The sequence below is a fragment of the Nerophis ophidion genome, linkage group LG19, assembly GCF_033978795.1.
Source record: "Nerophis ophidion isolate RoL-2023_Sa linkage group LG19, RoL_Noph_v1.0, whole genome shotgun sequence".
Classification (NCBI taxonomy): domain Eukaryota; kingdom Metazoa; phylum Chordata; class Actinopteri; order Syngnathiformes; family Syngnathidae; genus Nerophis; species Nerophis ophidion.
This window is the reverse complement of record NC_084629.1, coordinates 17,878,895-17,904,164: the sequence shown is the minus strand read 5'-3', so window position 1 is coordinate 17,904,164 and position 25,270 is coordinate 17,878,895. Positions and strand designations below refer to the sequence as shown.

Here is a 25,270-nt window from a genome sequence, read left to right as displayed (position 1 = left end):
ATTCTTAAAAAACGGCAGATTTTCTAACGTTGAGGATCTTTAGTGGAACTTTTTTTTTCTTTGAATATCTAGACCAAAATGTCCTCTGCAGTGGACATTTGTGTATTGTTTAACAAAGCATTTTTTGTTGTGAAATGTGTCGCTGACAAATACAGACCAAATACAAATGTCCACTGCAGTGGAAACAAATTCACAGTAAGATTTTTCGGAACTTTGACTAGGTTCCTAAAAACAGCACAGAGTTCCTGTTATATCCTACTGACAACCAGCTATAACAGGGCTATTTTTGTTTGGAACTTAACTTTGGCAAATGTCGACTGCAGTGGACGCTGAGTCTTGGGAGGACATTCCGGTTCTTTGACTTGCATTTTTGGCGGTAGGTAGTTAAAAACAGCAGCATATCCTCCTGAAAACTATTGTCCACTGCAGTAGACCTTTTTAAAGCAGGGCTATTTTTCGTCTTCATTTTTTTAAATATACCAAAAAACCAATGTCCACTGTAGTGGACACTCATTCTCAGGAGGATATAGAGGCTCTTTAATTGTCATTTTTGGAAGTAAGTTCTTAAAAACAGCATAGTGATCCTGTTGTAATCCCCAAAATGAGCATATACTGCAGTGGACATTTGTGTTTTGTATAACAGGGCTATTTTGTTGAAACATTTGAAACTTAACTTTGGCAAATGTCCACTGCAGTGGACGCTGAGTCTTGGGAGGATATTCCAGCTCTTTGACTAGCATTTTTGGCGGTAGGTAGTTAAAAACAGCAGCATATCCTCCTGAAAACAATTGTCCACAGCAGTTGACCATTTTAAAGCAGGGCTATTTTTTTTCTTCATTTTTTAAAATAGACCAAAAAACAATGTCCACTGCAGTGGACACTGCTTCTCAGGAGGATATAGAGAGACTGTCATTTTTGGTAGTAAGTTGTTAAAAACAGCAAAGTGATCCTGTTATAATCACCAAAAAACATGGTCCTCTTTTGTGTTTTGTATAACAGTGCTATTTTTCTTCAATTAACCAGACTAAAACCAAAACCAAATTTCACTGGTTCTTGGGAGGATAATATAGAGTAACTCTGACTATTGCTTTTTGCAGAAGGGTCTTAAAAACAGCACCCAAAAACAGGTCTGTTAATTTGTATGCAATACTCAATGCAATATTGAGTCAGGGTCTAAATGTCAAGCCACAAGTTGGATCAGGATTCTGATCCAGATTCAACTTTGGTTGCATTAAATCCAGTTGATCAAAGGAATGTGCTTATTTCCGTTGCCAGTATTTGTCCCTCCTATGACCGAATACAACAGCACGCTTCAGCTTTACAGATGCTATGTCTTTGCAAGCAAGGCGGCATGCGATGCCAACATTTCCTAATCCACAACCTCAAACCTCCTTACTGTTTCTCCGATTAAAGGACAAGGATTTTCTGTTTGAAGAAACTATAAATATAATTAATTATCTATACAGTAGTTGTAAGTACACCTCAGCATGACATTGTATCCATATTAACATCAAAGGACACAACCAACCATTTTTTTCTTGTGAAGCCAAGGTCTAAATAAGCATCATGATTATAGTATGGCAAGAAAATAAAGCATGTTCCCCCGAAGTCCCACGCACCGTGCCCCTCCAGTGGGGTCTGCCCCACTATTTGAGAAGGGCTGTCTTAGCCTGTGTCTATAACCGGACTCCGTTACCTCCCCCGTCCAGTCGTCCCCTCTGTGTGTGGCCGCCGTCCACGCGGGCGTGGTGTCCAACGCGGTGGGTGGAAGGATCAACGTGGTGAGCAGCAAGGGCATCCCGCTGTACGAGGGCACACTGGCTAACAACGTCACGTCCACTGGGTGAGACCGGACAAACCTCCCTCACTGTTTATTTTTTACGATTACAATAAGAATCAACTTATCTGACTTGAATTGTCCTTCAGAGGACTCCTGTCCAACAGTCTCTTCACCTTCAGGACCAACGGTAAGTTTATGCTTCCTCAGCAGTTTTTACAACCACCTAATACAGGGGTCTCAAACACGCGGCCCGAGACGTTATTTTGCGGCCCGCACCTTGATGTGAAAATTTAATGTTGGTGCGGGCTGCAAGTTTTATATGAATGGCGATTTACAGCGTCATACTTGTATACCCTTAATTTTTCCAGGAGACTCCCAATTTTCAGTGCCCCTCCAGGGGTAATCATTCTCCAGAATTTCACCCAAACAACAATATTAAGGGGGCACCGTGGAGGCACTGCCTTTAACGTCCTCTACAACCTTTACAAACAGTGTGCCAGCCAAGCCACGTTGTATTTGGCCTCTGTAGACGCAGTAAGCGACTGTGAGACATAGTTGATCAACAGCCATACAGGTCACACTGAGGGTAGCCGTATAAACAACGTTAACACTGTTACAAAAATATGTGCCACACTGTGAACCCACACCAAACAAGAATGACAAACACACTTCAGGAGAACATCGGCACCGTAACACAACATAAATACAACAGAACAAATACCCAGAATCCCATGCAGCCCTAACTCTTCCGGGCTGCAAAATACACCATTCCCCCCTCAACTCTGCCCCCTATTGTAGCCCGGAAGAGTTAGGGCTGCATTGGATTCTAGGTGTTTGTTCTGTTGTGTTTATGTTGTGTTACGGTGCCGATGTTCTCCCAAAATGTGTTTGTCAATCTTGTTTGGTGTGGGTTCATAGTGTGGCGCATATTTGTAACAGTGATTAAGTTGTTTATACGGCCCCCCTCAGTGTGACCTGTATGGCTGTTGATCAAGTATGTCTTGCAGTCACTTTCGTGGGTCTGCAGAAGTCTCATACAATATGTGACTGGGCCGCACTTTCGTGGGTCTGCAGAAGTCTCATACAATATGTGACTGGGCCGGCACACTGTTTGTATGGTAGAAAAGCGGACGAGACGGCAGGTTGTAGAGGACACTATAGGCAGTGCCATCACGGCACGCCCTTAATATTGTTGTCCGAGTTAAAACCGGGAGAATGATTACCCCGGGAGATTGTCGGGAGAGGCACTGATATTCGGGTGTTTCCCGGAAAGATCGCGAGAGTTGGCAAGTATGTTGCTAGGGCGGGGAAGCCATTTAAAGAAGGCGAATTCATTAAAAAGTGCATGTTAGATTTTTATAAGAAATCTTTTCTTGCGGCCCAGCCTCACTTAGTTTTTGCATCCAGTTGCCCCCAGGTAAATTGAGTTTCACACCCCTGACCTAAAGCATTAACGCAACACACTTCCTTTTTTTAAAAAAAAAATAAATTATTGATTTAATTATATAGGGTATTAAGGTAAAGTTTTGTACCTGACAATTTTCGGTTACCTTGCTTCTGCAGCCTTCATCAGAGGTGTCACGTGATGTTAGCGTGACGTGTTATATGGATTTTTCCATCCCACCTGAAGTGGTGGGATGGCTGTGTCCCATGGCGTGCGCCAGGGGTAGGGCGGGGCGCCCCCCTATCGTCTGGATGTCTACAAAACGGCCCTGCAGGACTAGGGCCCCAGGTGTGGGATAGTTGGTAGAATCCTTCGTCCCTGTCGACAGTCTTTGACTATACAATTGTTGTTAGTACATCTCAGCATGACATTGTATCCTTCTTAACATCAAAAGACACAACCCACCGTTTTTTTCTTGTTAAGCCTAGGTCTAAATACCGTATTTTTCAGACTATAAGTCGCAGTTTTTTTCATGGTTTGGTGCAACATATACTCCGGAGCGACTTATGTGTGAAATTATTAACACATTACTGTGAAATATAAAATAATATTATTCATCTCATTCGCGGAAGAGACAAAGAAAATATCAGCAATCGTCACACACGTGAACCAATAACAATTCGGCAGGGTAGGACCATGGCAGAAGTGAATTGTGGGTCATTGAATGCTAACTGCTATATGCTACTGCCGTAGTTATTAAAATGGATCATTTCATCGTTGGCGGTAACTTATAAAAACTGAGAAGGGCTGAACAAAAATGGCACCGAAAAGGAATCATGTACTGCAGATTACAAGATGGACGTAGTGAAATATGCAGCAGAAAACGACAAGAGGAAGCGGTACATATTTTGGAGTTGGAAGAGTTGTTTAGAAGCGACATCGAGGAAGAGTTCATGGGATTTATCGATTAGGAGTGACAGATTGTTTGGTAAACGTATAGCATGTTCTATATGTTATAGTTATTTGAATGACTCTTACCATAATACATTACGTAAACATACCAGGCACCTTCTCAGTTGGTTTTTTGTGCGTCATATAACGTACACTTATTCAGCCTGTTGTTCACTATTCTTTATCTATTTTAAATTGCCTTTCAAATGTCTATTCTTGGTGTTGGATTTTATCAAATAAATTTCCTCCAAAATGCGACTTATACAGTGCGACGTACATATGTTTTTTTCCTTCTTTGTTATGCATTTTCGGCCGGAGCGATTTATAATCCGAAAAATATGGTACGCATCGTTATATTATAGTACGGCAAAAAAAAAAAAAGCATGTAAAATGGTAAATTGGTTATATTTGTATAGCGCTTTTCTACCTTTTTAAGGAACTCAAAGCGCTTTGACACTATTTTGATTCACCCATTCACACACTGATGGCGGGAGCTGCCATGCAAGGCGCTAACCAGGACCCATCAGGAGCAAAGGTGAAGTGTCTTGCTCAAGGACACAACGGACGTGACTAGGATGATAGAAGGTGGGGATTGAACCAGTAACCCTCAGATTGCTGGCACGGCCACTTTCCCAATTTCGCCACACCATCCCCAAGGTCTGGGGGTCTGAAGTCCCTGCAGGGCTGCCCCCGGTCGTTTGGTAGACATCCAGACGACAGGGGGGTGCCCCGCCCTACCCCAGGCGCACGCCAGGGGACAACGCCGTCCCACCACAAATCCATATAACACGTCACAGAGTTGTCACGCTAACATCACGTGACACCTCTGATGAAGGCTGCAGAAGCAAGGTACACAACTTTACCTTACTTGCCTATATAAATCAACCATTTATAAATACACATCAGTAGGCTAAATGAACCTCTTCAACATACACTTACTTCCTCTTTCTCGCCAGGCTGCTATGGAACTTTGGGGTTAGAGTCCGGCGGCGTGGCGGACATTCAGATCTCCGCCTCGTCCGTGTGGGAGTGGAACAACATGGCCGGCCAGCGCAGCGTGTGGGCGGCGTCGGGGGCGCGGCTAAAAAAGGCGGGGCTGCCTTGGGGGCCGTCACGCTGCGACCAACAGCAATGGCTGCAGGTGGACCTGAAGAGACAGAAAAGGATCACTGGTAGGTGACAGCAGGCAAAAAACAGCAGAGTGCTCCTGTCATAATAGAGGATCTTTGGATAGTGTTTTGGCTACGATTCCCAACAACAGCAGTGCCTGAGTCATATGGAAAATCTTTCGAACAGTATACCTGTCATATAGAGCACAGGTGTCAAACACAAGGCCTGGGGGCCAAATTCGGCCCGTCACATTATTTTGGGTGGCCCGCAAAAGCCTGGAAATAATATGCTATAATAAAATGCTTAAGCTTTTCTCACTAAATATATTTGTTCTTTCCCTTGACATGAAAACTCATGTACTGCATATATTTTAAAATTCAATATTATCAAAATCTAAATATTACATAATCATGTATTCCAAAAATATTTTTTGTTCAAATAAAGATCAATGCTGTACTTTAATATCAGCTTGACTTATGATTTCAAAACAAATTATCAATCAAATTGTAGACTGTAAAATTGACAATAGATTTACGGTCAAATTCCGCCGACTGAGTTTTTTACTGTTAAATAAACTTTGGTCCTGTTTTTTTTCCATATACAGTAAGACACCAAGACATTAAAAAACAAACCAAAAAAACAATAAAACAAGATTTTACGGTAAACAAACAAACTGGCAGCTCTGTTGCTTGAAATTTATGTCAAAAAACAGTGTTAGTGTTTTTCTATTTATTCCATTTTTGTATATGCTGTAAAAAAACAATTGCTTTTACTGTAAAATTCTGGTGAGTGACTGAGCTGCCAGTTTTTAAAGTAAAATTTTAATATTTTTGCAGTTTATGAAAAAAAAAAAAATATATATATATATATATATATATATGCATATATATAAATTACTCAGGAGCTGCCCTCTGAGGGCAACTCAATGACTGCGATGTGGTCCTCAATGAAAATGAGTTTGACAACCCTGATATAGAGGATCTTTGATGAGGGTGTTTTCAGTTGGTCTTCAAAAATAGCACATTGCTCCTGCTCTATAGAAAATATTTGATTAGCGTGTTTGCTATAGGTCTTCAAAAATAGCAAATCGTTATGTAGGGGATCTTTGACTACATTTTTTGCGGTAGGTTTTCAAAAATAACAATCTTGTTGTACAGAGCAGGGATCCCCAACCTTTTTTCCACCGGTTTAATGTATGCATTATTTTCACCGACCGGCTTTCCACGTGTGACAGATGAAAACAGAAAAAAAATGAGAATGATTAGTGGGAGCTCTGGGCATGTTTCTTTTGCGAAGAGATGGTCTCCAGCACATTGGATGGATAGATAGATAGTACTTTGTTGATTCCTTCAGGAAAGTTCCCTCAGGAAAATTAAAATACCAGCATATGATAGCATATACTATGTATGGTGTTTCTTAACCATGGGGCCAGAGTTTAGTCAATAAACATATTTATTATTAATTTATTTTATTTATTTAGCATAACATAATACATATTGGTATGTAAATTTATGGTTTATTTGGTTAGTACTTATTTTTCTGATCAGCCTGACCTAAGCCTAAGATTTATTTGTTAAAATGTGATTACCACATGCTTTTATATCATTAATTTTATTGAATATGATCAAAATCCTGCAGATGGAAATTAGCCTTGGGCTGCAGTTTGGCACATTAACATTTGATATGTTCATTAATGTGCATCAATGGTAACTTCTGTCAGGAGTTGTAACATACATCTATGAACAAGTTATTGGTGTGTTTAGTGGGACAGGCGAAAATTATGTTGGAGAAAATGCGGTAGTTTATGAATTGTTTCTGCGCGGCCTGGTAGCAAATGCGTCACGGACCACTGGTATAGAGGATCTTTGACTAGCGCTTTTTTTTAAAAATTTGTTCCCTAAAACAGCAGAGCCCTGTGCTAACATAATAAAGACTCTTTGGCTAGTTTTTGTTTGCTATAGAGTTCTAAAAACAGCAGCGTTTGTGCAATTGGTCTTCAAAAATAGCCACCTGATCCTGTCATAAAGAGGATTTTGACTGGTGTATTTTTTGCAGTTGGTCCATAGAACAGCAGAGCCTTGCGCTCACATAAGACAATGTTTGGCTGATTATTATTTTTTGCTATAGATTCCTAAAAACAGCAGTGTCTGTGTATTATAATAGATTTTTGACCAGCGTTTTTGCAGTTTGTCAACGTTTCAGATATGTAGAGGATATTTATCTGGTGTTTTTGCTGTAGATTCCTAAAAACAGCAGTGTCCGTTTCATATAGAAGTTATTGACCAGCATTTTGGCGATTGGTCATTAAAAGCGGCAGAGCGCTCCTGTCGCATAGAAGATCGTTGACTAGGTTTTCTTTGCTGTTGGTCCCTAAAACAGCAGAGCCATCCCATCAGTGGATTTTTGGCTGGATTCTAGTGTTAATCCAAAGTTCTTAAAAACACCAATTTTTGACAAGTTGCAAGTTTGCATTTTGTCAATAAACCAGCTGTTTCTGTCATATGGAGGATCGTTGACCGACGTTTTTGCAGTAGGTTTTCAAAAAACAGCCCAACACTCTTGTTATAGAGAATCTTTGACCAAAGTTTATACAGTAGGTCTTCAAAAATAGCCGATACTCTTGTTATAGAGGATCTTTGACCAGTGTTTATACCGTAGATCTTAAAAAATAGCCCAACACTCTTGTTATAGAGGATCTTTGACAAATGTATGCAGTAAGTGTTCAAAAATAGCCCAACACTCTTGTTATAGCACAGCGCTGCTGATATAAAGGATCTTTGACTAGCGTATTTCTCTAGAGTCCTTAAAACAGCAGTGTCTGTCATATACACATTTCGGGAGAACATCCTCACAGTAACACAACACAAACGCAACGTATCAATTACCCAGAATCCTTTGCATCCATGACTCTTCCTGGCTATATTATACACCCCCGCACCCCCAACCCCGCCCACCTCAACCGATGCACGGAGGGGGGTGGGGGGGCGGGGTTTGGTGCAAGCAGGGTGGTGTATAGTATAGTCAGGAAGAGTCATGGATGCCAAGGATTCTTGGTATCTGTTGTGTTGCGTTTATGTTGTCGTACTGTGAGGATGTTCTCCCGAAATGTGTTTGTCATTCTTGTTTGGTGTGGGTTCACAGTGTGGCACATATTAATAAGAGTGTTAAAGCTGTTTATATCACAACCTTCAGTGTGGCCTGTATAGCTGTTGACCAAGTATGCCTTGCAGTCCTGTACGTGTATCTGTGGAAGCCACATACAACATGCTACTGGGCTGGCAAGCTGCTTGTACATGTTGTAGAAGGCGTCAAAGGCAGTGGCTTCATAGCACGCCCTTATCATTGTTATCTGAGTGACCATCAGCAGATATTCACGAGAATGGTTGCTTTGAGGATTCCGGAACCTCCCGAAAAATTTGGGAGGTTTGAGAAGTGTAATGCTGTAAAGCGGAATTCATGTAAAAGTCACGGGCCGGGTGTCTAAGACCCCTGGTTTACACATAGCACAAAGCAAAAAAAAAACTCATTATGCTGCGTTATTTCATTTTAAATTTCAAAAGAGTTTTGTGGCTCCCATTGTCCTGTTTATTTTGTGAAACGGGTCAACATGGCTCTTTGAGTGGTAAAGGTTGCCGACCCCTGTTATAGAGGATCTTTGACCAGTGTTTTTGCAGTAGGTTTTTAGAAATAGCACAGCGCTGCTGATTCAGAGGATCTTTGGCTAGCGTTTATTTCTGTAAAGCCCTTAAAACAGCAGTGTCTGTGTCACAGATAATTTTTTTAACTGGTATTTTTTCAGTAGATATTCAAAAATAGCACAACCCTCTATCCTATAGAACATATTTGTGGTAAGTGCTTAAAAAAGCCGTTTCTATCATATAGAGCAGGGGTCGGCAACCCACGGCTCTGGAGCCGCATGCGGCTCTTTAGCACCGCTCTATTGGCTCTCTGGAGCTTTTTCAAAAATATATGAAAAATGGAAATGATGAGGGGGAAAAACATATTTTTTGTTTTCATTTGGTTTCTGTAGGAGGACAAACATGACACAAAACTCCTTAACTGCTATAAAGCACACTGTTTATATTAAACATGCTTCACTGATTCGAGTATTTGGCGAGCGCCATTTTGTCCTACTAATTTTGGCCGTCCTTGAACTCACCCTAGTTTGTTTACATGCATAACTTTCTCCGACTTTCTGAGACATGATTTATGCCACTTCTTTTTCTGTCTGATTTTGTCCACCAAATTTATAATGTTGTGCATGAATTCATAAAGGTGAGTTTTGTTGATGTTATTGACTTATGTGGAGTGTGCTAATCAGACATATTTGGTCACTGCATGACTGCAAGCTAATTGATGCTAACATGCTATTTAGGCTAGCTATATGTACATATTGCATCATTATGTCTCATTTGTAGCTATATTTGAGCTCATTTAGTTTCCTTTAAGTCCTCATAATTCAATTTATATCTCATGACACACTATCTGTATATAATATGGCTTTTAATTTTTTGCGGCTCAGACTAGATTTGTTTTTGTATTTTTGGTCCAATATGGCTCTTTCAACATTTTGGATTGCCGACCCCTGATATAGAGGATCTTTGACCAATTTTTTTTTACTGTAGGTGTTCAAAAAATAGGCAAACACTCTTGTTTTAGAGGATCTTTGACCAGTGTTTATAGAAATAGCATAGCGCTGCTGATATAGAGGATCTTTGGCTAGTGTTTATTTCTGTAGAGTCCTTAAAACAGCAGTGTCTGTGTCATACTGTATTGAGGATTATTTTTACCAGTCTTTTTACAGTAGATCTTAAAAATACTCCTGTCGTACAGAACATCTTTGTAGTTGGTGCTTAAAACAATTAACCGGTTTCTATCATATAGAGGATCTTTGACCAGTGTTTTTGCAGTGTATGCTTAAGCGCCTTTACAGTAAAATGACGTTTTGTTTCTTCTTTCCCATATGTCCATGAAGGCATCACCACCACAGGCTCCACGCTGAGGGAGTACCAGTACTACGTTTCGGCGTACCGCGTCCTCTACAGTCAGGACGGCCAGCAGTGGCTGTGCTACAAGGAGGCCAACGCTACACAAGACACGGTAACAAGCACAGCAGCAGTCGGCTCAAATTTAATTGATAAAAAAAAGAGCTCTTTAGTAGGCTACAAGGGCGCACACTTAGAGCCGTTCCCATAGCAACGGGTATCGACGAAGGGATGTTAGTGGCAGGAAGTGGACACTCGGGCATTAATAATAAATGGCTATGGATTCAGCAGATGTTTGGGAGAGTCTTCAATGTGTTGCCCTTTTACTTCTGATGTCAGGTGTTCCAAGGTAACATTAATTACCTGCACGAGGTGAGGAACAACTTTATCCCCCCCATGGAGGCGCGCTACGTGAGGATCAATCCAACACTGTGGCACCAGAGGATCGCCATCAAGGTGGAGCTGCTCGGATGCCAAGTGAACACAGGTGAGCAGGAGGTGTTGACATGCATACAACAGTCAAATGTATAACCTGTTATTAATGTATCAGAACGCCGGAAGTTTCCAACCAGTCGTGAAAATATTTATTGAACATGTTTGTCCACAAAGCTTAGGAAAAGTGCCATTTTTTTTTTACCTTAAAGGCCTACAGAAACCCACTACTACCCACCACGCAGTCTGATAGTTTATATATCAATGATGAAATATTAACATTGCAACACATGCCAATACGGCCTTTTTAGTTTACTAAATTGCAATTTTAAATTTCCCGGTAGTTTTTTCTAGAAAACTTCGCGAAATGATGACGTGTACGCTTGACGTCACGGGCTGTTAGGAAATATGAGTGCTGCGCACACACACAGCTAAAATTCATCTGCTTTAACCGCATAATTACACAGTATTTTGGAGATCTGTGTTGCTGAATCCTTTGCAATTTGTTCAATTAATATTGGAGAAGTCAAAGTAGAAAGATGGAGTTGGGAAGCTTTAGCCTTTAGCCACACGGTGATTCCTTGTTTAAAATTCACGGAGGTGAAACTTTACTATGGATCACAGCGAACATGGATCCCAACCAAATGTCAACCAGCAGGTTTCGGTGAGAAAATTGTGGTAAAAAGTCGCTTCTTACCGGAGATCAGCTGAGCTTGCCCCGCCCATACAGCTGCCGTCGACTTCCCTGAGTCACTGCGCGTCAACACACCCGTGCACGTACACCTCCGACTATCAGGTACTATTAAACTCACTAAAACACTAGCAACACAATAGAAAGATAAGGGATTTCCCAGGATTATCCTAGTAAATGTGTCTAAAAACATATGAATCCGTCCCAATGCAATAGCGTTTTTTTTTTCTAGTCCGTCGCTATCAATATCCTCAAACACGAATCTTTCACCCTCGCTCAAGTTAATGGGGAAATTGTCGTTTTCTCGGTCCGAATAGCTGTTTTTGTTGGAGGCTCCCATTAGAAACAATGTGAAGATGTGAGGAGCCATCCACATGTGACGTCATCGTCTGCGACTTCCGGTAGAGGCAGGGCTTTTCTCCAGTTGCAAACTTTATCGTGGATGTTCTCTACTAAATCCTTTCAGCAAAATGATCAAGTATGACACGTAGAATGGACCTGCTATCCCCGTTTAAATAAAAATATCTAATTTCAGTAGGCCTTTAACGAGCAACCTATTGATTTTTTAAAATGTATTTCATTTAAATGTTTACATTTAATTTAACTGTCTTCAGTGATGCTAACATGTACAACCAGGCTGTAATGGTGGGATTATTTACCATATTTTTCGGACTGCAAGGCACACTTAAAATCCTTACATTTTCTCAAAAATCAACAGTGCGCCTTATAACCCGGTGCGCCTAATGAACGTATTAAATTTGGTTGTCCTTACCAGCCTTAAAGCAATTTCATTTGGTAAAAAGTGTAAGAATTTTGACCAGTAGATGGCAGCCACACAAGAGATACATGTGGACTGCAAATTGATGCCTCTTGTTCAATAAATGACGCGAGCAAGTACAGGTAAGCAAGCAAGAAAGACCAAAAATTTGACGTTTAATTGAGAATATAGAACATTACACCAGGTGCTTAAATAAGTCAAAATGTTTTAGTATTACTTTTGTAAGCTATGAAGCCGCACCGTTTGATGGCTTGTCTGCTACCGTAGTCAGATGTTCTATGCGTCAACATACTGGTATTACTATGGTGTGTGTAAGGACCCCAAAATGGCGCCTGTTAGGAGACATTCCTGCTGATGTTTATTTGGAAATGTGCGCGTATCTGCCATTGTAGTCTGTGCCTTAGTCAATAAGCTCCTTCTTTTTCTCTATCTTGTTGTGGGGCATTCATCCTCTACTGCTGTTATTTCTAATACAAAGTAGCGCACAGTTCTAACATATCTGTCCGTAGACTCGCTATGAAAGCGCTGAAAACGAAAACAAAAGATGATGGGGACAAGATGCTGTAAAAGTGGAGGCACGTAATTAAGAACGGCCACTAAACGGTGCATCCTGAAGAGACGGTCAAAAAGAGTCTTAAAGATGGTCTGTAAAACATAATCGATGCAACATTTTGGCCAAAGAACCACCATTACATGTTATATAGACCACAAAATAGTTTTATAAAATTTAGAAAAAAATCATAATATAATGCCTTTTGTATGAATACGGGCCGGAATAGACCCTGGCAGTGCAAAAATAGAAATGTATATAGAGTGTAGAGTTTAACACACTTATTAACACCACCTGTCAAAAAACCATAAATATTTAGGACATGTTTCTTAAATACCAGGTCAAAACCACAAATATATATATATATCCATCCATCCATCCATTTTCTACCGCTTATTCCCTTTTGGGGTCGCGGGGGGTGCTGGCGCCTATCTCAGCTACAATCTATATATATATAATATATAACATTATCAATAGTAACCTCTCTTCTGGAACAGTTCCAGTAGAGTTTAAACATGCAGTGGTACGACCTCTACTTAAAAAACCAAGCCTCGACCCCTCTCTCCTCTCTAACCTTACACCTATCTCTTAATCTTCCATACATTTCCAAAATACTAGAGAAGGTTGTCTACAGTCAGTTGTTACCCTTCTTAGAGGATAATGGTATCACTGAGCTGTTCCAGTCCGGTTTTAAAGCCCTCCACAGCACAGAGTCAGCGCTTCTAAAAGTTTTTAACAATATCCTCCTGTCAACTGATTCTGGCAAATATGTCGTCCTGGTGCTTTTAGATCTTTCTGCTGCGTTCGACACCGTCGACCACGCCATCTTAATCACTCGTCTTGAGAACTATGTGGGCATCAAGGGCGCTGCCCTCAACTGGTTCCGGTTGTACCTAGCCGACAGGAGTTTTTGTGTAAAAATAGACTGTTTTATGTCTTCCACAGCTCCTCTACCACATGGAGTCTCCCAGGGCTCAATCCTTGCCCCAATCCTATTTGCGCTTTTCTTTCTCCCCCTTGGTTCTATTTTTAGTAAGTATGGTATTGCATTTCATTTTTATGCCGATGATTGCCAGATCTATTTTCCCATGGCACAAAATAACACAGTTCAACGTCTCATTGACTGCCTGCACGACATCAAAGTCTGGCTTTCAGCTAACTTCCTGAGTCTAAATAAAGACAAAACAGAAGTTATGATGTTCGGTCCAAGTCGCTCTCCCTCCCCCAACGTTGACCTCGGCACTCTGACCCCGTATCTCAGCGACTGTGTCACAAACTTTGGGGTAAAGTTCGGTTCAGATTTTAAATTCCAAAAACAAATCAGCAGCGTCGTTCAAAAAAGCTTTTATCAATCACGCCAAATAGCAAAAGTGAAACCGCTTCTATCAGGACATGATCTCGAGAAATTAATTCACGCCTTTATCTCGAATGGTTTGGACTACTGCAATGCCCTGTATGTAGGCATTAGCCAGGCCTCCCTCGCCCGCCTGCAGCTCGTGCAGAACTCTGCTGCTCGTCTGCTAACACAGACCCGCAGACGTGAGCACATCACCCCTATATTAGCGTCCCTTCACTGGCTCCCTGTGCGTTATCCAATCAATTTTAAACTCCTTCTATTTGCTTTTAAATGTCTAAACAACCTTGCGCCAACATATCTCTCCGACCTCCTTCAGCCTTACTGCCCCACCCGATCCCTAAGATCAGCCGATCAGCTGCTACTGACGGTCCCTGACACAAGGCTGAAGCTTAGAGGTGACAGAACTTTCGCCGCTGCTGCTCCCAAGCTCTGGAACGACCGACCTCTGAGTGTTAGACAAGCCTCCTCTCTTCCTGTTTTTAAATCTCTCTTAAAAATATACTTTTATTCCTTGGCTTTTAACACTGAGTGATATTATCCATCCTGCAATGGCGCCCCACTATACACCTGCTGTGAACCTGATTTTATGTTTTATTTATTTATTTTTTTGTGTTGTGTTGTTTGCTCGGTCCCCGTATTATCTTTTAACCTGCCCATTGTACAGCACTTTGGCTACCCCTGTGGTAAATTTTAAATGTGCTTTATAAATAAAGTTGATTTGATTTGATTAAAAACATTTTAGTTGCCAAATATTAAGAGGAAAATGGTTCTCATTTTCAGTGCATAGTAAATCCAATCTGCTTTACAAGTTGAACAGGGACTACTCTATAAGAGGGGTTGTCAACATTTTTGAGGCAAAGTACCATCAAACTAAGTGGGATATCTTGCACAAAATTGTGATTGTTTTTTAATTTCAACTGGCCCTAAAGGTACGCAAATTGTTAGCTGACAACCTGTGTTGTTTGCTGCCATTTATAAACGACACGACAGTTTGTCGGTCAATGTAAATATTTAAAAATGTATACATTTGAAGAAAAAGTTGAAAAGGACCCCTGCTGTAAAGTGTTAGTATTGTCCCTTGTGAGACGCTGTAGTTTGGGATGTTGTTACATCCTCCACAGGCAGGAGGGCGATAACACCCAGGATGTTTCCGCCTCCTCGTCTCGCCCCCCCTCGCCCGGCGTCCACAAAACGGCCACGCGTGCTCGGCAAGACCTCGCCACCTGTGGACATCAGAAACACGACCATGCCCCCTCACGCCAACAAAGGTGCGTCCTCTTGTTTGGCGGCAAAGAAAGTGTCCTGCCTGGTCTCCTGAGTGTGTTTGTGTGCGCAGACGTGGCCCTGGCTGCCATCTTGGTGCCCGCCTTGGTCATGGTGGTGACGGCGCTCGTTCTGCTGGTGGTCTGCGCTCGGTATTGGAGGAGTCGGTACGTGACGTCTTATGACCGGACTAAAAAACATCCTGGGACTTGTGACTCAGCGTTGTTGTTCGCCTTTTATAGGAAGAAAAGCTCCGAAGGAACATATGATCTTCCTCACTGGAACCGCACTGGTGCGTCATTTTTACTTGACTCGTCTCCGTCGGTAGTTCCTCTTTTTCAAGGCTTATCTTATGCGGCAGACTGGTGGAAAAGTATGAAGCAGCTGCTGCCGTCCAAGATGGTGGAGACGGACGAATCTGTGCGATACAGCAGCAGCGAGGTGGGCCGGATAACGGCCAGAGGCACGGTTTTACATGCTGAACCTGCAGGTAGGATTTTTAGCTCCCCCTACTGACCGTGAAAGACACTTTGCACTTATTGTGTTTTTAATTGAAGTATATCAAGCATATCAAAAGTATCATTACAATCTGAAAAAAACAATTACAAATGTGAATAAGTCACCATCCCCTCCTCTTTGCAAAGCAGTGAAGCATCCATACATGTTAGGAAATATAGAAATAGGCCATGAAAAATACAACTCATGAATGTGATTATTTTAAATCAGGGGTCCCAAAACTTTTTGTGTAGGTAGGTAGGTAGGTAGGTAGATTGTTTATATATATATATATGTCTTAATTAGATCATCCAGAGAATAGTGTTCAATACTGTGGTAGAGCGCAATATCAGGAGATCTCCTGATGATTGAGGGAACCCCTCATGAAACAGTTCTGTAGAGATGAAGTAGTCTTGTGATTTTTCCCCACACACACATATATATATATATATATATATATATATATATATATATATATATACATATATATATATTTATATATATACATACACACACACGTTAGGTCAGGAAAAAACACAGGGGCTATTTCATCCCTACATGCCTGTTTCGCAGGTTTCCCGGCTCTTCAGGGGATTTTATCATATGATACAATATATATATTTATATATTATCCATCCATTTTCCTACCGCTTATTCCCTTATTATATAATATATATATATATCGGTATATTATTTTTTTCCTGATCTAACGTATTTTCCGCTCTACCCCAGTATTAAGCACCATGTAAAGGATAAACCACAGAAACCTCGACTGATATATATTCTGAGCATGATGATGTGACATTATCGATGGTAAAATTGATTTTTAGACAATATGATTTGCTGGAACGGCTAAAAGACACAGAGAGTAACCAGCGATAGAAAATGGATTAGAAAAGACAGATAAAAAAAAAAATTAAATTAAAACTTTTTTTTTTTAACTTGGGACTTCCTGCAGGCTGTAAGTAGGGGACACCTGTTTCAAATTATAATTTACAATTTGAATTATTGAAATTGTTCAGTTTTTTTTTATACATTTAATTTTTTACATAAAATGTTATTCAATGTACTTTATTTCCGTAGCACTATTATGCAGTTTCCAAAGTGCTGCATGGTATAAAACAAGAAAATAAACTTGCAAACATTTCAAATGAAAATAGATTGATTGATTGAAACTTTTATTAGTAGATTGCACAGTACAGTACAAATTCTGTACAATTGACCACTAAATGGTAACACCCCAATACGTTTTTCAATTTGTTTAAGTCGGGGTCCACGTAAATCAATTCATGATACAAAAATAAGTCAAAATAAACCCATTAAGTATAAAACTATAAAAGACTGTTGGATTCATTTAAAAAAATAAAGCAATATAAAACCAATTGAATAGATAAAATTACAAAAACAAATGTACTTTTGTCATAAGTTTGTTTCACTGTAAAAAGTGCCATAAATTGAATAAAAAACAATAAAAATTGAATGGATGATGAAATAATTACATAGGTGCTCTGTGATTTTTTTTTAACAAGTAAAATAAGACAATTTAATAATTAAATTCTGGGTTGAATTAATTTTCTCTCATTTTTGCCACATAAAAGCCTCCATATTGTTTATATTATGCATTCCAGTATGGATGTATGGATTTAATACAATTATTTAGAATATTTCCCAATTTTATAAATACATCCACGTTATGAATAGTTCCACATTTTGATTATGAATTCATACTTTTGTTTTCTATGTATTATTGGCATTTCATCTAAAATAATGTGTTACAATTAGGTGTCCCCAAGACAGCTTTTTCACTACCAGTGCCAATATTGGGGCTATGGGTATTGGCTGATACTGATATTAATCAGATATCAGCAAGATTCATACACACATTTATGATTTTGTAGTGGTGGAATGTCAGAAAACGTTTGATCAGGTGAAATTAGACAACGGTGGGCATGAAAACACCAACTTTATGACATTTATGCTTTTGAAGTGGAGTGGAAATTTGTTTTGTGGCGACACCTAGCGGTAACATTTTATTAATTTATGACGCAGCAAGCTGAACGATGCACACACGTTTGTTACTGGACACTTTCTACAATAATAATATGCAACTATAAATGTGTTATTACAAATGTGCTGTTTTATACTGCAATATGGGTTCAATTGTCGAAACTTATTACACGTCTAGCTTGTGTGCTTAGCTGTTGCTATACATTGTGTGCTTAATGGAGAACATTTAGATCAAGGGTGTCAAACGTACGGCCTGCAGGCCAGATAAAGGATGAGTTTAGAGTATAAATATGAGTGGAAGTGTTTGAATGAAAGAAACAACTGTTCAAAATGTGTCCACTAGATGCAGCAATATACATTTTTGTATCTTAGTAGATGTTACATATGTAAAACAAATAAACCCCGTTAGTGCACCAGTCGAGGAAAATGAGCAAACTACATAAATAACATCCTGTAATTTGATTTTATTTTTTTTAATCTTGATAGATTGAAAATTAACACCAATGAGTTGACTGAACATTATTACATAATTTATTCAGAAAGTATAAATAACGACAAATAAAGATAGAATACTATAAACTGCAACATGTAAGTGTAAAAAAAAAAAACCCAACAACATTATGATTTGTACATTTTTAGAGTGTGCCTCTTCTATTTTTAAACAAAGAAAACAATCTGAAGTTGTCTTTATTTTTAAGTTATCGTGTCGTGATTTTACCAGCCCGTCCCACTTGGGAGTATAGATTTTTCTCCATGAAGCCCCCCATCTAAAATGAGTTTGACACACCTGTCTTGGAGAGAAAGCCAAAAGTGTACGAAGCAGTAATCAGAGCAAAGGGTGGCTATATTGAAGAAACTACATTATAAAACATGTTTTCAGTTATTCCACCTTTTTTGTGTAGTACATAACTCCACCTGTGTTCATTCATAGTTGTGATGCCTGACACACCTGATTTAGATGGTAACAGGTGTTGCAGAAGTTCGCCAAATTTGACACGTTTGATACTTGTTTTTTTCCTGATATCACTATGGAATCAGGACAAGGCTATACAGTAGCTTAAGAGCGGGTGTTTGTTTGCAGAGTACGCCCAGCCTCTGGTGAGCGGCGTGACAACATTGGGCGCGCGGTCCACCTTCAAACCTGACGAGGGTTCCGACCTCTACGACGCCCCTATCTCGCCGGACGTGTACCACGCCTACGCCGAGCCTCTCCCAGCCACGGGGGCGGAGTACGCCACGCCCATCGTGGTGGACATGGGGTGCCACCCGTCTGGGGTGCAGCCCTCTTCAGGCGGTGGGTTCGCCACCCAGCTGCCAGCACAGACGGACAGCTGCCGCTCGGGGCAATCCGCTTACGACACGCCCAAAAACGGCGGGGACCTGACCTACCAGGTGCCCCAGGGGGCGGAGCTAAAGAGAGGGGGGCGCTGACAAACACTGTTACCTCCCTGCCGCGTGGATCTGCTTCCGCCGAGGCGCTCACTCCAGTCGGATCACTGAAACCACAGATGAATGTTTGGGCCTCACTTGGACGTGGAGGCAGGAGGTTGCCAAAACGAGCGTGAAAACTACTGCTTGACTTTTTTTTTTTTACTCCACCTGTGATTCTGTAAAGCTGTGATTTTTTTTTGTTTCTGTTACAAACTTAAATGTGATCGAACAATTGCAACACGCACGTCTTCTTTAGCTCCTATTCCACGGTACGCATCGTCTTAACTTGAAATTGTGTGCAGTTCTTGTCCTTCCATCGCTGCAAACCTTGCAAAAGATTCCCACGCTATTTATTTTTCAATTCACATCCTGCTGATGAGGAGACGCCTTCAAGAGGCTCAGCCCCCCCCCAGCCTGCAGACCAAATGTTGCCTTTCTTTCCCCCCGGAATGAACATTTTCAAGTCTTAATGTGAGAAATTAGGCAAAGGTTGTTTTTTTTGTATTAAAGACTGAGGAATGTGGTCGTAAAAGAAGAAAGGTACTGTGCTAAAATAACTTGTTTGTGTTGTGGGAGTGGTTTGTTTTGTGGAACTGTCATGTCTTGTCTTGTCTCGAGCGCCAATTAAAAAGAAGTTGTCACTTTTGATTCTGATCGACTATTTAACGCACAAACTTTGTGAGCTCATAGGAAATTGAGAAGTTTATTGCTCATTTTTGCTGACATGTACCAACAATGGCCATTCTAAAAATAATAAAACATGGCAAAACGGTCTTTCTTGGGGACTCTTCACACAAAAAGACGATAGCAAATAAAATGAGCTTAACCTTTAAGGACATTTTCTGCTGTTCACTCGTTTTCAAATGTTTGCAGTGCAGATTAAGTTGGAAGCTTAATTGCCTGAAATATAAATTCTTACTGGTGACCAAAAATTGCCAATTGAAAACGTAAACCCCCCCGTCCCCCACTTAACAGCTCAATAAACTTTTCTTTTTTACCCATCCACCAGATGGCGCTACTTTTCCCCGTTCAAAGCATGCAGCAACATTTATCACCTATTACTGTTTTCTAAATAACTTTCTAAAAAAAAACAAAAAAAACTATAGCAGTCAAAAAACAGACTTATATAGGTGTGTCCTTTTTGAGGGATCATTTTTTGTACATTTTTCTTTTAGTTTTTATATTTTTTCTTAAAATATACTGGCCTTTAAATGATTAAAATATCTGATTTGTCTGATGCTTTTCAGACAAACAATTCAAAGTAAGGAAAAACAAAATCTTAGTTATTGACAGTTTTTAATTACAAAGGCCTTGAGTGTGGTTTGATTAAAAAAAAAATAAAAATAAAAAAAAATTAAAAAAAAAATATATATATACATATATATATACATATATATATATATATATGGAAATTACTGCAGCTTTATATCAGTGATTCCCAAAATGTGGTATGTCAAAGAATCACTTCATTAAAGTACAGTGTTACTGTTCAAACTGTGTAATGTTACAGTGGCCAATAATATCCAATATGTAAAAAACCACCTCTGCCTTGTTTTTAATGAATCTTTAAGCATACTACGCTAATGTATTTTAACATTGGTCATTATGGCGGTGCTTGGAGAGCCAAGTGTTTTCTGAGGTGGTACTCGTAAAAAAAGTTAAAGAAACACTTTTTTGTATCATTGTTAAAAAAAATAAATCATTAAGCACAAACGCCTTTAAAAAGTTCCTCCAAAAGGGCTATTTTCCTGCAGAGTAAAATGTTATATTTCAGAATATCTTGAGAACTATTGTCCTCTACAGTAGGCATTTGCGTTTTGCATAACAGGGCTTTTTTAGTATTATTTTTTTAAGACAACTGACTAAAGAAAGACTAAAACCAAATGTCCACTGCAAATGACACTGGTTCTCAGGAGGGTATATACCGTACATAAGCACACCTGAACGATATTCAGCACAAAGAAATGCACGCATGTAGAGGACCACAGACTTATCCACTGGACATTTTCAAAAATTTAAAAGTCTCCAAAATCCATCGCTGAGTAATACAGCGTAGATAAAGATATAGTTCATTCAAAAGCAAGCAGCTTTTCATCCATCAAGTCCTTCCTCTTACCCGTCACTCCTCCATGTTCTTTCCCTCTTTGCCAAACTTGCACCAGACCACGGTGAGGGTGACGGCCGCCAGCAGGACCAGGCCGCTGGTGACCAAATAGGCGATGGGCAGGAACGGGTTGGGCCCCCCGAACCAGTTCAGCGTGGTCAGGACCACCTGCTTTCTGCCACGGAAGTACTGCACCGGGAAGTCTGGAAGGGTGGAATTCCCTGTCAAGGCGCCAAACGAGCGACACGACGGGGGGGAGGGGTGTGTGTGTCATGTGACCGGTGTGGGAAGGATACTGTAGGATATCTCCACGCTGTAGTTGCCTTTGGGCAGGCCGCTTTGGAAAGGCTTGTTGGCACGGTGTAAGACGGCATAGAGCTTCTTGAAGTTGGGGAAGGCCGCCTCCCTCATCCACACGATGAGGTCCTCGTTGATGAAGCCGTTGTTGATGGGGTCGTGGACGTCCAGCTCGTAAACAGGCTTGTGCCAGTAGGGAGGCGGGGCAGTGCCTGTCAGACCCAAATCACACGTCAGCCACCGCTTCACAATAAAATGACTTTTAAACAGTGTTTATTTGTCTTGCTGTGTTTTCAGAGTAGGTAGGTAGTAGGTAGGTCTTTACTGTCATTGCAACAAGTACAACGAAACTTTGTTTTCAGCACAAACCTGTTCAAGATTATGCCTGGAAACAGTTATATCAACTCTAACAAGTGATTTCCATCTTAGAATAAAGCCAAATGCTCATTTGTTTACATTCAAATCTTGCTATCTTAAAACATATACAGTGTACCTGCTAAATAATGTTTTTGCATTAAGTATTTTTTAAATATTGAAAAGGGTCGTTTTGATGTTAAAATTCTCATAATACTTAAAACTATCCTTGTGGTAATTTGGTCACTTCTATGTTAATTAGCAGAATGCAAATGGCCAATTTGGTAGCCTTAAAAATATTGCTGTTTCATAAGAAACTGCCTTGACGCTAATTTTCTAAGTATGTCAATGGTAATTTCAATGTTATATCAGCATAATGCTAATCACCAATTTGGTGGACTTAAAAATCTTGCTATTTCACTAGATTGTTTATTCAACAATGCTAAATTATGTTGGTTCTAATACCACATCTTTGTGTTTTGAGTTTGCAGAACATGTCATTGTTATTGGCCTTCTCTACCAACTTGTCCAACTGGACAAGTTGGTAGAGAAGGCCAGTAACGAGGTGGGAGTGGAGCTGCACTCTCTGGCGGTGGTGTCAGAGAGGAGAAGTCTAGCAAAACTCCTAACCATTATGGACAACACCTCCCACCCACTACACTCGGACCTTGCGGAGAGAATGAGCATGTTCAGTGGAAGGCTCAGACTCCCTAAATGCAACACGGAACGACACAGGAGGTTCTTCATACCGACAGCCATCAGACTGTATAATGCATATGTTCCTTCTTGACTGCACTTAAATGTAGAATATATTTATACTATTCATATATTACAGTATATATATATGTCATATATTATTTATTATCATTATTGTTTATTGTGAGCGAACTGTGGTGCTGAATTTCCCCCAGGGACCAATAAAGTACTTTCAATTCTATTCTATTATTGAAATGTTATGAACAAACTGCCCTAACACGTATTGTGTAGGTATGTGAATGGTATTTTCAATATTAGCATAATGCTAATCGCCAATTAGGTAATTTTAAAAATCTTATTATTTTATGAGAATGTTTATCTAAAAATGCTAAATTATGTGTTCACTCAACACACACATGTTAAAAAATACTAGTTTTAACATGTATTTTTTAATGCATTCCATCCATCCATCCATTTCCTACCTGTCTTGACTACAGTACCTTTAATTGTATTTGAAATTATATGAAAAAACTGCCCTGGCGCTGATTTCAATGTTATAGTAGCATAATGTTAGTCGCCAATTTGGTGGTCTTAAAAATCTTGGTATTTTATGAGTTTATGCCTGTTTAAAAATGCTAAATTATGTTGATCCTAATAACAAATCTTTGTGTGGAGTGTAAATGCCATTTAATTGAAATGTTTAAAAGAAAATAAATTGTCCGGCGCAAATTTTGTAAATTTGTTAATGGAAATTTTTATGTCGCCCAAAGTCTTCCTAGCTTCCTCGCATTAAAAAGGTCCATTGAGAAATGCTGTGAATATTAAAGGCACTTTAACTGACACAAGTGCCTTTTTTGCCGCATTGTTGAAATTGTGTCCCTATTCCAAAGAGCATCTCTTTTTTGATGACCTCTCCCATTTAAAAAAATCCTAAAAGCGTTCCCTTTGAACCTTTTTCCAATACTTTCTTTATATGCTTCAAATACTTAAAACTATCCTTGTACTAAATTTGTAAGCACATCAGTGGTGATTTCCATTACCTTAGCACAGGGGTCAGCAACCCACGGCTCTTTAGCACCGCCCTATTGGCTCCCTGAATTTTGGCGGTTCTTGAACTCACCGTAGTTGGTTTACTTTCTCTGACGCTGCTACAGAAAGACGCTACTCCTTCTTTATAACATTTTGTCGACCAAATGTTTTATGCTGTACGTGAATGCACAAAGCTTAGCTTTGTTGACGTTAATGACTTGCGTGGAGTGCTAATAATCCATTCTAACATGCTATTTAGGCTAGCTGTATGTACATTTGCCATCATTATGCCAAGTTTGTAGGTATGAGTTCATTTAATTTGCTTTACTTATGTCCTCTGTGTATTTAATTTATATTTACATGTCTCATGACACATTATCTGTATGTAATATTGGCTGCATTTCTAAATTGAGTGCCAAGTTGTTACAGACTACAGCAAACGTTACCATGTTGTTCCAGGCCACAGCAAACGTTACCCAGCTTGCAAAGATTGTAATAAATCCATTAGAGGAAGACAGCCTGTCCTTTCCTTTAACTCGGGCACACACATGTATACTTTTGGCAGTTTTAAGTGAGTACTTTCCAGGGGTTATCTCACCCTCTGAGACACTAAGAGTGTTGCCTTCATTATAACACTTACATAAGGCTTTTAAACTTTTGCGGCTCCAGACAGATTTGTTTTTTGGTCCAGTATTACTTTTTCAACATGTTGGGTTGCCAACCCCTGCCTTAGCATAATGCTACCCACTAATTAGTTTGTCCTCATGTTTCACAACAGTATGTAGATTTCAAATCTGCATAATAATGTGTACTTTATATTGTGTCAACTTTCCATGCAACTATTATTGAAACTGTTTGTGTTCAGTTCTTAAAATAATTAAAAAAGATCCATGAGACAATTGCATTAGCATGTCAATGCAGGTTCCTATGTTAAAGTAGCATGAGGATAAATAGTTTGCCTGGTTAATTTTCTACATGTGTATGTTGATTTATTTTTATATTCAAGAAAATACTTTTTAACAAGATTTAAAAAAAAAAAAACACCTTGGAAGACTTCAGCGAGGCTCAAGTTGTCCGTCTGAGGATTGCGATACTTGACGTTTTTGTCGGTGTACCAGCTGATGCCCTTCCGTAACAAAGGCAGTGTGTCTTCAGAGGCGGCTGTCCTGTGATATTTGAAAATAAATGTATCTGTGTGGAGACAGAAGTTATTTAATGAGTAGATTGCAGCTGTATTGTGTAAAATAGTGTTTACCGTTAAAGATACTGTTGGCTACAGCGCCACAGGGAGCGATGGGCAGTCCTTTGTCATTGGTGGCGAATGGTTTGCAGTAAGAACTTGGTTTCTGATTCAATGGGTGGAAGGTGAATAATGATAATAATAATGGTGACTTTTACAAACAAGGCAAAGAATTGCAAACGCACCTTCAGGTTGGTCTTCCTGCCCACCGTCTGCCCGTCGTCCCTGGAGTCCATGTACCTGCGCAGGTTCTGGTGGAAGTTTTGGAGGCCGTAGTAGAAAAAGACATCACCCTGGGACAGCAAGGAGGATGTTCACTTTATACTGTTCCAGTCC

The 25,270-nt window shown here is 39.9% G+C and overlaps 2 protein-coding genes across 8 annotated transcripts in view; one reads left to right on the top strand and one right to left on the bottom strand.

Annotated features, from left to right (window-relative positions):
• dcbld2 (discoidin, CUB and LCCL domain containing 2) overlaps window positions 1–19,862 on the top strand; it is a 50,347-nt gene extending 30,485 nt beyond the window's left edge. The window contains exons 6-15 of one of the 3 annotated variants that reach the window (XM_061879365.1): window positions 1,710–1,843; window positions 1,927–1,967; window positions 5,072–5,287; window positions 10,201–10,325; window positions 10,550–10,697; window positions 15,140–15,286; window positions 15,355–15,448; window positions 15,524–15,573; window positions 15,643–15,771; window positions 18,865–19,862. In XM_061879365.1, coding sequence (XP_061735349.1) covers window positions 1,710–1,843; window positions 1,927–1,967; window positions 5,072–5,287; window positions 10,201–10,325; window positions 10,550–10,697; window positions 15,140–15,286; window positions 15,355–15,448; window positions 15,524–15,573; window positions 15,643–15,771; window positions 18,865–19,214 — 1,434 coding nt within the window. In that variant the 3' untranslated portion in view covers window positions 19,215–19,862. The other 2 variants (XM_061879364.1, XM_061879363.1) reach the window with 2 other exon arrangements.
• tmem30c (transmembrane protein 30C) overlaps window positions 1–25,270 on the bottom strand; it is a 60,461-nt gene that overhangs the window by 31,237 nt on the left and 3,954 nt on the right. For 4 of the 5 annotated variants that reach the window (XR_009802927.1, XR_009802929.1, XR_009802930.1 and 1 more), the window contains exons 3-8: window positions 25,120–25,227; window positions 24,950–25,040; window positions 24,739–24,885; window positions 21,615–21,827; window positions 21,331–21,521; window positions 5,055–5,262 (exon numbers count right to left, since the gene is read on the bottom strand). Coding sequence is in view for 1 of the 5 variants with exons in the window: in XM_061879374.1 (XP_061735358.1) it covers window positions 21,334–21,521; window positions 21,615–21,827; window positions 24,739–24,885; window positions 24,950–25,040; window positions 25,120–25,227 (747 nt within the window). In the remaining 4 variants the exon portion in view is untranslated. Of the gene's footprint in view, window positions 1–5,054; window positions 5,263–19,903; window positions 21,522–21,614; window positions 21,828–24,738; window positions 24,886–24,949; window positions 25,041–25,119; window positions 25,228–25,270 lie in introns of those variants that run through there. The other variant, XM_061879374.1, reaches the window with a different exon arrangement.